The 11,605-nt window shown below is 56.3% G+C and overlaps 2 protein-coding genes across 4 annotated transcripts in view; both read left to right on the forward strand.

The window, feature by feature from the left end:
- Window positions 1–4,951, forward strand: part of MAPKBP1 (mitogen-activated protein kinase binding protein 1) — a 51,232-nt gene extending 46,281 nt beyond the window's left edge. For both annotated transcript variants that reach the window (XM_055537464.1, XM_055537465.1), the window contains 4 exons: window positions 119–399; window positions 621–1,217; window positions 1,663–1,748; window positions 2,390–4,951. In XM_055537464.1, the coding sequence (XP_055393439.1) occupies window positions 119–399; window positions 621–1,217; window positions 1,663–1,748; window positions 2,390–2,617 (1,192 nt within the window). In that variant the 3' untranslated portion in view covers window positions 2,618–4,951. The remainder of the gene's footprint in view (window positions 1–118; window positions 400–620; window positions 1,218–1,662; window positions 1,749–2,389) is intronic.
- Window positions 4,952–5,121: 170 nt separating this feature from the next.
- Window positions 5,122–11,587, forward strand: JMJD7 (jumonji domain containing 7). 2 transcript variants are annotated; one of them, XM_055537467.1, is made up of 8 exons: window positions 5,122–5,218; window positions 8,854–9,007; window positions 9,083–9,336; window positions 9,650–9,706; window positions 10,229–10,324; window positions 10,525–10,601; window positions 10,762–10,981; window positions 11,079–11,587. In XM_055537467.1, the coding sequence occupies exons 1-8, from the start codon at window positions 5,155–5,157 to the stop codon at window positions 11,165–11,167; spliced, it is 1,011 nt and encodes a 336-aa protein (XP_055393442.1). In that variant the 5' UTR covers window positions 5,122–5,154; the 3' UTR covers window positions 11,168–11,587. The 2 variants fall into 2 exon arrangements, with proteins under 2 accessions (XP_055393442.1, XP_055393443.1); XM_055537468.1 differs by having other exon boundaries at window positions 10,822–10,981.
- Window positions 11,588–11,605: the final 18 nt, after the last annotated feature.

Here is an 11,605-nt window from a genome sequence, read left to right on the forward strand (position 1 = left end):
CTGACCTGGTGCCTGCCCTTCTCTCCCAGCGCCCCTCAGTGCCTTGAGACCTTCTCCTGGTCTTGTCAGGGAGCAGCCCTGAGCCTTTTCTGGGCCTTCTTCCACATTTCCTCCCTAGGGAACCGTCCCCATCTTCAAGCCTGGCAGTGACGTCGAGACTGGCCCAGGGGCTGCAGGCTTCTGGTGAGCAGCCAAGAGGCAGTGGTGCCAATCCTCCAGGAGCACCCCCAGAGGCGGAGCCTTCCCTTGGAAACCCTGGCCCCCAGCAGGCAGTTCCTGTGTTACTGCCGCGACGCCGTCTTAGCCCGGACAGTGGCTGGTCCCCCAAGAGAGTGGCGGCAGCCGGCCCCACAGGTGGACTCCAGAAAGCCCAGTCGGTGCAGAGTCTGGTACCACAGGGTGAGGCACCCAGGGGGCTCGGCTCCAGGGGTTGGGTGTGTGGAGCCCATGGGCACGCTCGAGGAAGGTGGCCTCATGGAGCCCTGACATGTCACTGGGCTTGCCAGTCGGTGTCCGTTAGTGAGTGTGTAAGGGCGCAGCAGCTCCTAGGGAGCTGAGCCTTAGCGCCCGAGACGTCTTCCTCACCCCCTGACCCGTGTGTGTCTCTGTCTCCTCTGCAGATGAGGCCCCTCCACCAGGCCTGTTGCTCTCACAGGAGATGGAAGCCCAGGGGTGCCTGTGCCCCTTGCCCAAAGCTGATCGCCGTCTGTCTCGGCCTCACTCGTACCAGAGCCCCACCACCAGTTCCATGGCCAAGATTGCCCGCAGCATCTCTGTTGGGGAAAACCTGGGTCTGGCTGCTGAACATCAAGCTCCTGCCCCCGTCCGCATCTCACCACTCAACAAGCTGGCCCTGCCCAGCCGGGCTCACCTGGTCCTGGATATCCCGAAGCCACTGCCTGATCGTCCCACCTTGGCCACCTTCTCACCTGCTACCAAGGGCCGGGCCCCTGGTGAGGCAGAACAGTCTGGCTGCCCAGCGGGGCTAGGAAAGGCTCACAGTACAGCTGAGAGGCGGGCCTGTTCAGGGGAGGGTGCCACTCCCAAGCCTAGGACAGAGTGCCAGGCTCAGCCTGGCCCCAACAGCTCCTGTGCCCAGCAGCTGCTGGCCAGCAGCCTCCTCCGAGGCCCTGCGAACTTGCAGCCCCCACCCCTTGAGAAGACTCCCAGCCCTGTGGAATGTGCCAGGCCAGGGGCAACCCTGAGCCGGGACTCAGGTGTGCACCGCTCCCCAGCTCTCATCTCCTGCCCCATCCTCTGTCTCCTGTCTTGTCGGCCGCTCTCTGGCTCCATCTCATTTCTATGGGCCCAGCCTCTGGTGTTTCTCGTCCTGTCTGCTCCTGTTTCGGTTCGTAAGTCACACCCCTGATGGTGAGACACTCCGGCTAACCTTTATGGCCTCTCTATAACCCACTTCCCCTTCATTGCCGTCTAGCCCCTGGGGCTGGAGCTGGCCCTCTCCTCTGGACCATGTTTCCTGTGTGGCATTGGGAGAGTGTTGAGAAGGAAGGAGGCCAGAGGAAGGGACTCAGGGCATGTGGTGCTAGACAGGGTGGGGGGTTGGGTTGGGGTAGGCCTCTCTTGCTCTGAGCGGCCCCTGGGTGGGCAGGCTGGAAAGGACAACTCTTCTGGGCCTTGTTGAGCTGTGTCTGTCCCTTCCAGAACCAGCAGTGAGCCTGGAGCAGTGCGAGCAGCTCGTGGCTGAGCTCCAGGGCAGTGTGCGCCAGGCTGTGCAGCTCTACCACTTGGTATGTGTTGGGTACCCCCCTCCCCCTCTCCCCGTCTGCCCAGCAGGAAGACAGAGCATGTCAGGAGTGCTGGTTGAGTATCTAGCACATAATGCTAAGGCTCTTCCACTGACAAGTGGGTGGAACAGTTAAGAACTCTGAGTAGGCGAATGGGTTAGGAACCAGGCCAGGCCTTTTGAACTTGAGTACGTATCAGTCGTTTCTGGCTAACAGCTGGAGGAGACATCCTCAGACAGGAGGGGATGGTGTGGAGAGCTCTCATGTCCTAGTTTGCTTAGGACCATCTAGCTTATGCCTGTTGTCCAAGTATAATTATTAATAGTATCCCTTTTCAGATTCAGAAATGATTTGGCTACTCTGAACATAGGGGACAGTCCCATAGGGGCTGAGGTTTGAAAGAGGAATTGCTAACAAGATGTAGTTGGTGCCACATCTGATGGTTACCCCCAGGATCTGCCTCCATCCCCTAGCCTCTGGTCATACTTGCTGATCTTGGCGTGAGGAACTCCTGGCCACACCCAGCAGGGCATGCAGTCCCTTCTTGGGGGCAGGCTAGACCCAGTCGGGGCCCCTCCCCTTTCTGCATCTGTTGACAATCCCCTCTACTGTTCCTCCAACTCACTTCAGGGGTCCCGTTGCAGGTGGCCAGCTGCAAGACACCCTCGGTGGAACAAAGTCGCATCACCCAGCTCCTCAGAAACACCTTCTCTTCAGTGCGGCAGGAGCTGGAGGCCCTGGCTGGGGCAGTGTTGGCCAGCCCTGGCGGGAGCCCTGGGGCTGTGGGGGCCGAGCAGACACAGGCCCTGCTGGAGCAATACTCAGAGCTGCTGCTTCGAGCTGTGGAGCGGCGCATGGAACGCAGACTCTGAGTTCCAGAAGCCTGTCCCCAGTGAATGCTCCCCCCTTCCAAACTGCATCTCTCCTCCACTCACCAAAACCTGCAAGGATGCTTGGAGTGGAGAGCAGGGATCCATGCTCAGAGGGGCCATGGCTTTCGCAGCTGTTCCTCACGGGACCCCTGTATTTATTAATTTATTTCCCTGACTGTTGCCTCACTCTCTTGGAACTCCTGCCTCCACAGCCATCTGGTGGCTCACACAGGGGCAGATCTTGGTCTTTGTCATCTTGGTGCTGTGAGGAGTTGGAGGGCAGCCTGCCCCACCTGGGGCAAGTCCGGAAAGGCCTGCCCTCCCTTCTTAGAAGCCATTTGAAATTACTGCAGGGATCAGCTCCCTGGGGTGGAGCACACACAGGGTATCCAGGGGGTAGAGGTGAGAGGTGATCTGGTGTCCTTGCCCTCTGGCCAACGGCGGAACTTCACCTCTACCTCCATGCCCCCTCCCACACCAGCTTACTCCCCTGGTTGCCAGAGTGGGGGTTGTCTGTTTTCCCCACCTGCTGGCAGTTCAGAAAGGCAGAGCCCTCTGGCCCTCTGGAGCCCTCCCAGCCATCAGGAGGCTTGAGTTGGTGTCAAGGCCCGAGCCCCCACATTCCACTCCCATTCCCCTCTCCAGGGGGGCCCTAGCATTGTCTCTTGCTGTGCCCCCTTTCTCTCCTGGCCAGAACTTGTGGAGCCAGCTGTGGGATGTTGCTGCAGGACAGTAAAGCCCTCTGCTGGGCAAACATCAAGCCCTGGCCTCCTTTCCTCGGCCCCTTGGCCTTCCCTGTTCTTCAGCCCTGATCCCCAACAGGCTGCTGAAGTCGAGGCCACCTTCTCCCCGCATCCTGAGTGATGCTCAGTCAGAAGCCTGTGTTGAAACTTCCCTCGTAGTTTACAGGGCGCCGGCCCACCTTCTAAGGACCTTGGCCACAGAAGAAACCTACACAAATGCACACACACACACACACACACACACACACACACACACACACTGAGTTCACTGCTAGACCACTCGGCTGGCTGATGTGTGCCACACACACACACACACACACACACACACACACACTGAGTGTTCACCTCTAGACCACTCGGCTGGCTGATGTGTCACACACACACACACACACACACACACACACTGAGTGTTCACCGCTAGACCACTCGGCTGGCTGATGTGTGCCTGCTTTCCTTTCACATCCTGCCCTGGCTTCATCACCCTGGCTCCTATCAAGAATATGAAAAGGGATGGAATACACTAAGCCTGGATTCTGGATTCTTGGTTTTCACAGCCTAGCTGATGTGTAATGGCCTAGGGTATCTGTTTTGGGTAGAAGGAGCCTCCTCAAGGGCAATGCTGGGCACCAGGTGTGCTGGATGCTGGAGGCTGAAGAGAGGGAGGCCTATGGGGCTGCAGCAGGGGCCAAGAGACACACTGGAAAGGTGGTAGGTGGGCCAGGTAAGTGGTAGAGGTGAGGGGATAGAGTTAGGAGGGTAGTGTTAGGTGTGAGGGGAAGGAGCCAGGGCACAATGGGCAAGTAGAGTAGGACCAAGTACAGAAGCAGCTGTGGAAGAGTTGGGGTGAAGAACGTGTCTCTAGGCCCTGCTGCTTCCTCTGCCTCAGGTAAGTCAGGGCAGTTCTGCTTCAGCTCCAGGCTGGAAAGCTGTGTCCCTATGGGTTCTGCTGGCTCTCTGGGTGGAGGCTTGAAGTTGGATTCTCAAGGGTGCCCAGCTCTGCTTGCATTAGTCACCTGAACAGGTGAACCCTATTTCACCCTCACTCTTCTCTACTGCCACCACCTGCATGGCCAAGCTGCCAAGAAATCCTGGCCCAGGAACTCTCAGAGCTGAGTGTGGACCCCACGAGGCCGCAGCTGCCCTTGTCATTGTTAGAAATCCACTCCCTATGTACCCCTGGCCAGCACACCAGCTGCAGTCCACTACAAGTGGGGCTCAGGCCTGGCCCTCTGGGCTGGGTTCCTGGCCACCCTCAGCCAGTCTATCCCTCACGAGGACGGAGCGACACTCCTCCTGTGGGAAGGCGGCCACCCTTTTGATTACCCACCCCCAACCCCTACCCCCGCCCAGCGTGGGGGGATGTTGTGGTCGGCGTTCGTCCCCTTCTGCATGTCTGAGGCCACCGGCAAATGCCGCCCCCGTTCAGATCTGCCCTGACCCAGTTTTGAAAGCCCCTTATTTATAACTTTTATACTTTGCCCAGGCCATGGCGCTTCCCCTACATCCCCAGGTCTCACAGGGCAGAGGCTGTTTTTAACATGTCCGTTTGTATTGATGTATGAACTCGTCAATAAACACAATCATTTGCTAACTCTGGGTTGTCAGCGAGTGGGGCGGGTAACGGATTCTGTGGTGGCGTGGGGGTGGGGCAGTCGGCGGCTCCGACTGCAGCCGCTGGGCGGCCTCGGGGACGCAGCCCGAGCTCAGGCGTGAGGCCGCAGGGGAGGGCGGGGCCTCGGGCTGGGGCGGAGTCTTGAGGAAGGAGGGGCGGGGCCTCGGGGCGGCGGCGGCGTCATGGCGGAGGCGGCTTTGGACGCTGTGCGGAGGGAGTTACGAGAATTCCCGGCTGCGGCAAGGGGTGAGTGGGCTGGCTTGTGGACTGCCAAACAACCTCAAGACACGGGAGTGGCCTTGGGCTTGCCGGGAACCGGGTTCCAGAGCCGGGTGCGCCCTGGTCCTTCCTGGGCCGCTGATACCAGGGTGCACCCTGTTTCTTGTCTTCAGGGAGCTTGGAACCTCGTGCACATGGATCGCCCCAGTAATCAATCTTCTTCCGCAACCCCGCCCCCTCAACCCCCTGGGTGGGTCCTCCTCTCCCCTCCTCCCGTGTTCCCACGGCTTCGTGGCTTCCTGGGGTGCCTCTTCACCTATTCCCAAGGCCCGGTCCAGTGTTGACTCGTGCTGTTCTGTTTCCCACTGTCAGCCCGCACAGAGTAACTGGGGCTTTCTGTTGTTGCCTTTTCCACCTTTCTCTGTTGTGAAGTCTTTAAAGTTTCTTCTTCTGTGAACCCCTGCTGGATCGCTTCCTTCAGGAGGAGACGCCTCCAAGCCAGGAGCGCTGCAGAATTTCAGGATGATTGGAGGCGGCTGTACTAGACATCCCTTGCTTGGTTTTTATTTTTTTTCCTCTCATTCTCTCCCTTTTCTCTATTTTTAAGCAATGTCTTATCACTGAATAGTAACATGGGCACGTTGTTTAAAAACCAGAAGACTTATGTAAAGTAAATGTCCTTCCTTCCCATTCCAGGTTGCTTCCTTCCAGCAGTACTCTTATTAATATGCACACACATACCTATGACTGGATATCTCCCTTTTTATACAAATGGTAGCTTGTTAAGCGTGCTCTTCTGGTTCCGTAAATCTTCTAGGTCCATCTCAATCATCTTCAGTCTTTTCCACATCTGTGTACTAATGCTGTAATTTGCTTAATTAACCCCCTCTTGATAGGCATTTAGGTTATTTTCAACCCTTTGTTTTTAATACAGCAATCAATACTTTGAGTATTTAACAAATATTTAGTAAGCACTGCAATGTGCCAGACTCTGTTCAGTATGTTTAGGATACATCACTAAAACAGATCTCTGCCCTCATAGAGCTTACATTTTAAGTGAAGAGACAGTTAACTGTAGGCACACTAGATGAATAAACCATACAGTAGGGAAAAAAATGGGTTAGAAGATAAGTGGCATGGGGTAAAAAAGTAAAGCAGAGTGAGGAGACTCAGGATGTGGCAGTGGGGCAGGTTACACGTTAAAATGAGAAGGTCAGGGTGGGCCTCTGACAAGGCGACATTTGAGCACTGGCTTGAAGAAGGAGGGGAGCGGGTGCGCGAGCACACCTCTGAGAGAAGAGAGTTCTAGGCAAGGGTGTGCAGGTCAGATGCTGTAAGGTGGGAGAGTGCCAGGTGTGTCCAAGGATCAGTGAGGAGGCCGGTGTGGCTGGAGCAGAGTCTTTGTGCACATGTATGCTTTTGTTGGTTAAATTCCTAGCAGAAGAATTGTCAGACCAAAGGAATTGTTTGGGTCCTTTATAAAATTCTCCCTTTGAAGCCTTAGTGGCCATTCTTTAAAGGAACTCTAAAGGGTGAAAAAGTGAAACTGAAATAATGGCAGGAAATACAAAGGGTTAAAAAAAAGTAGTTTCCACATAATTGAAGAATTCTAGTGAGAATAATAGGGAGATTTATTGGGACTTTGCTGGTGGTCCAGTGGCTAATAAGACTGCGCTCCCAGTGCAGGGGGCATGGGTTCAGTCCCTGGTTGGGGAAATAGAATCCCTCATGCCACATGGCATGGCTGAAAAATAAATAACACAAGTGGCTATGTAAATCAACCGTACTTCAGAACAGAACAGGGAGATTTATTGAGCCCCACAAGGTGACTGCTTGGATGGGCTGGCGTGACTGGGGAGACCATTGCCAGTTTCCTCCCTCTTGTTCCCATATCTGCCTGGCGTGTTCCATCCTGCTTTTCGAGCCAGTGGAGTAAGCACACTTCCTTTTCAAGTTTTCCTGGGTCCCCCAGAGTCTTCCCACTCAGTTTCCATTTTTGATCTAATACCATTTCACTTTCCAGCTGTTGCAAGGCCCAGATGACCGGTGTGGAGAGGCGGTCGTGAGAGACCATGAGCCCAGAGGTGAAAATGAGTGCAGTGGCTGCTGGGAGTGCGTGTTGTAACCGCCCACTGGGGACGAAGACATTCAGGCCAGACCGCAGGGATGAAAATGACACAGCGAAGCCTCAGGCTCTGTGTAAAAGCCAGGAGGAAGGCATTCCTGTGTGAGCAGCAAAAACAAAGTTGGGCACCCCCTGAGTAGCGTGTGTGCTGAGGGGCAGGCCCCAGACGGAAGGAAGCCAGACTGGAAAAGTAGGTTGGGTCTCATCACAGAGCACCTTGAATATGTGCCAAGGCCAACTATGTTTCATCAGGAGTAGTGGTTAGCCATCAAAGGACTTTTTACCAGGGTGTGACAAGATGAGATTGTATTTTAGGATGATGACGGGGGCCTGGATGAGGGATATTTTTGAGAAGGAGTGGAATTCAGCCAAGGAAACCAGTTAGTTCACTGCAGCAATCATCCAGCTGGAAGATGTTGGAGACTTATGTTCAACCATTAAGCAGATACTTACTGAGCACCTACTGTGAGCCAGGTACTATTATTCCAGGTACTGGGGATACATCAGTGAATAAGACAAACATCCATGTCCTCATGGAGCAAACATTATAGCAAGAAAAACTGATAAATAGTTGGGATAAATAAAATATATAGTGTGTAAGGTGGTGATAAATGATAGAAATTAAAACAACGGGGGTATAAGGATATTGAGGGCAGGTTACAGTTTTAAAAATAGTGGCCAGGGAGGAAAGCCTCATCAAAGTGACCTTTGAGGACCCAAATGAGCTAACTTTGTGGATGCCAGCAGAGGAAAGGGGTGTGTGGTGTGGCTTGAGAGACATAGGTAGTAGAATCAATGGCAGGTAGAGATGATCAATAGGATGCCAGGAGTGAGGGAGACGGAAGAGTCAAAAGAGGTTTTTGTTAAGGATGACGGAGGGCCGTTACTGATACCCGCGCAGGTGGCGCACCAGTCTGCCCACACGCACACGGCAGTCTTGGGTGTCTGAGGTTGGTGATGCTGTTCGTTAAGACAGAGCAGACAGTTCAGCCCCTACTTTTCCTCCGATAGTTTCACGTAGCAGCTTGTCTCCCCAGTTAGGTTGTACGCTTCTTGAGATGGTGCTCGGATCATCCCTCAATACCTGCATGATGCCAAGGCAAGGACTGAGCGCATTTTAGGTGCTTCCCAGAGATCCTTGGCCCACTCATAGCAGCGCTGGCCTTGGGGCCTCAGCTGTCCTCACTCTGGAGCTCCCAGTGTTGCCTCCATGGCTGCCTTTCCTAATGGATGCCAGGAAGTTGGCTACTCCAGAGTGGGAAGGCCAGGGGTCCCCTGGGCAGGGCCGGACATGGCCCCGTGGAGCATTTGGGTTGGGCCCTGTGGACATCCTGGTGTGTTTATGGGTGTTTCACACTTTCTTCCTTAAACTTCCCTCCTCATTCTTCTATTCCTGGCTGTCCAGGGTCCTGGCTGTCCTTAGGCCTTGCTCGGTGGCACAGAGGCCTGCTGGAGTGGGCATCTCTTACGCGGGCAGTGGGGCAGCCACTGGGTACTGTTGGTGTCAGCCCCTCCCCCAACTCTCTCTCTCTCTCAGAGCTCAGCGTGCCTCTTGCTGTTCCCCACCTGGACGAGCCCCCCAGCCCCCTCCACTTCTACCGGGACTGGGTCTGCCCCAACAGGCCCTGCATCATCCGAAATGCCCTGCAGCACTGGCCAGCCCTCCGGAAGTGGTCCCTCCCCTACCTCAGGTGGGGGCTGCCCTGGGCAGGGTGTGGGCGGTGCTTTGGAGCCTCCAGGGCTAAGCTGAATGTCCCTTCCTCCAGAGCCACCGTGGGCTCCACAGAGGTGAGTGTGGCAGTGACCCCAGATGGCTACGCGGATGCCGTGCGAGGGGACCGCTTTGTGATGCCTGCTGAGCGCCGTCTGCCCCTGAGCCATGTGCTGGACGTCCTGGAGGGCCGAGCCCAACACCCTGGGGTTCTCTACGTGCAGAAGCAGTGCTCCAACCTGCCCACCGAGCTGCCCCAGCTGCTGCCTGATGTGGAACCCCACGTGCCCTGGGCCTCTGAGGCGCTGGGTGAGTGGAGGCGGGGCCCCTGTGGGAAGGAGATGGGAGGGTAGGAGCAGCCTCCTTGCTGTTTCTCTCCCCTTGGTGATGGCAGCCCACATTCTCGGCCCCACAGATCCCTAGGCCTTGACTTCATTTTGATGAACACTGAAGATTGCTGCTCTTCCACCTGCCCCAGGGGACAGGTCCCTTGCCATGCTTGCCCACCTCTGCCCCTTCTCCCTGCTCTTCCCCTGGGACCCCACTGCTCCCCACCCAAGATCACTGCTGGTGACTCCCAGCCTGGCCTCTCCTAACTCGCGCTCTGTCCTCTGACCCACAGGGAAGATGCCTGATGCTGTGAACTTCTGGCTGGGAGAGGCAGCTGCAGTAACATCGTGTAGGCGTCGGGAGTGCAGAGCAGGGGAGGAGGTTGTGGGGAGGAAGGTGAGGTGCAGAGTGGAAGGCTGACCTTGGATGGAAATTGGACTGCCTGATCTTTAAAATTTCTTCTGGGATTCTGGGGCTCAGATCCATCAGAGGGCCTTCCCTGACAGCTCCAGGTGGGTGGAGATGCCCACGGCATTGGACCTGGGGGACGCTGCCTCTTCTAGGTCCCTAGAAAGTGCTGAAGGCCAGCTGAGTCAGGGTGGACTCACAAGAAGCCTGTTTGTGTGAATTTCCCTCTTGGTGAAGATGAGCCCAGGGCCTAGCGAGTGTCTAGTCCCTGGCAGGCAGAGATTGGAGATGCCCGAAGGCCTGCCAGACTCCCGTCATGGCACCCCCTTGAGCCTGCTATGACTCCGTGTGCTCTTCTGTCACATCATAAGCTTTCTTGGGGTGCAGGGCCCCGAGCGCAGTCGTCTGTGCCCTCCTATGGCCCGCTCCTCATAACCCTGCCTGCTGGGCCCTCTGTTGGCAGTGCATAAGGACCATTATGAGAACCTCTACTGTGTGGTCTCAGGAGAGAAGCACTTCCTGCTGCATCCACCCAGTGACCGGCCCTTCATCCCCTATGGTAGGGGATACAGCCTGGGAGGGGCCAGGGAGCCCCGTGGTGGAGGGAGGGCAGTGGGGAGCCCCGGGCGGGCGGGGGACACAGCATCTCCACTGCACTAGGACCCCTGGCCCCCGTGCCCCTGCACTCGGAACACGAGGGAGTGGTGGGCACACCCCAGGCCTTTCGAGGATCCTCAGACTTTCTCCCTCTGGTTTCAGAACTGTACACACAGGCAACCTATCAGCTAACTGAAGAGGGCTCATTCAGGATGGTGGATGAAGAGGCCATGGAGAAGGTGTCTGCCTTGTTCCTGGGCCCCGGGAGAGGGGAGGCAAGGAGCCTGGACTCTGAGGAACAGGCACTAAAGAGATGGGAAGGTGGCGCTTTGCTGAAGAATCCCTTCATCTGGGCTTTGCAGTGCTGAGCAGGGCAGGGCCCGGGGCATTTACTTCCAGGGACAGAGTTCGGAGCCTGGGAGCTTTGGGCCTGCTCCCTGGAGTCTGCCGTGTCCGCAGGTGCCATGGATCCCCCTGGACCCTTTGGCTCCAGATCTGGCCCGGTACCCCAGTTACTGCCAGGCCCAGGCACTTCGCTGCACAGTGCGGGCGGGTGAGATGCTCTACCTGCCGGCCCTGTGGTTCCACCACGTCCAGCAGTCCCATGGCTGCATTGCTGGTAAGGGGCGGCCCAGGTCACTGGGGGTGGGTGGGGAAGTGGAGAGTCTAAGTCAGAAGGGGGACCCTTGTGCTCCGGTTTCTGTTTTCCCCTATAGTGAATTTCTGGTACGACATGGAATATGACCTCAAGTACAGTTACTTCCAGCTGCTTGACTCCCTCACTAAGGTCTCGGGCCTCAACTGACCGAGCCCTGGTGAATATCACCAAGAACTACCCGTGGAAAAGGCCACACCTCTCCCAGGCTGGTCAACTCTAGAGGCAGCTTAGAGCCAGAGGTGCTGGTTGTCAGCCAAGTCGGGCTTAGGGTCAGCTGCAGAAGCTTGGGAGGTGGCTTGGAGGACCAGGAGGTGCCGGGCAGGTCTGGGTGTGAGCTCCCAGGAAGCTGGCACCCAGGTGAGGCAGCATCCTGTTCTGGAAGTGGAGGGGACTGCGTAACCTCTCATCAGCGCCATGACCCATGACCTTGTGCCACTTACTGCCTCACAACAGTGGTGTCCTGTCTTTAAAATGGAGGTAATGATGGTTGCTACCTCACGGGGTGCTGGGGGTGCTGTCTGTGAGGATGGCAGAGGAAGTGTTCAATAAAAGGCATCGATGACTCAAGTGTGCTGAGAGTCCCTC

Source organism: Bubalus kerabau, chromosome 10 (assembly GCF_029407905.1).
Source record: "Bubalus kerabau isolate K-KA32 ecotype Philippines breed swamp buffalo chromosome 10, PCC_UOA_SB_1v2, whole genome shotgun sequence".
Lineage (NCBI taxonomy): Eukaryota > Metazoa > Chordata > Mammalia > Artiodactyla > Bovidae > Bubalus > Bubalus kerabau.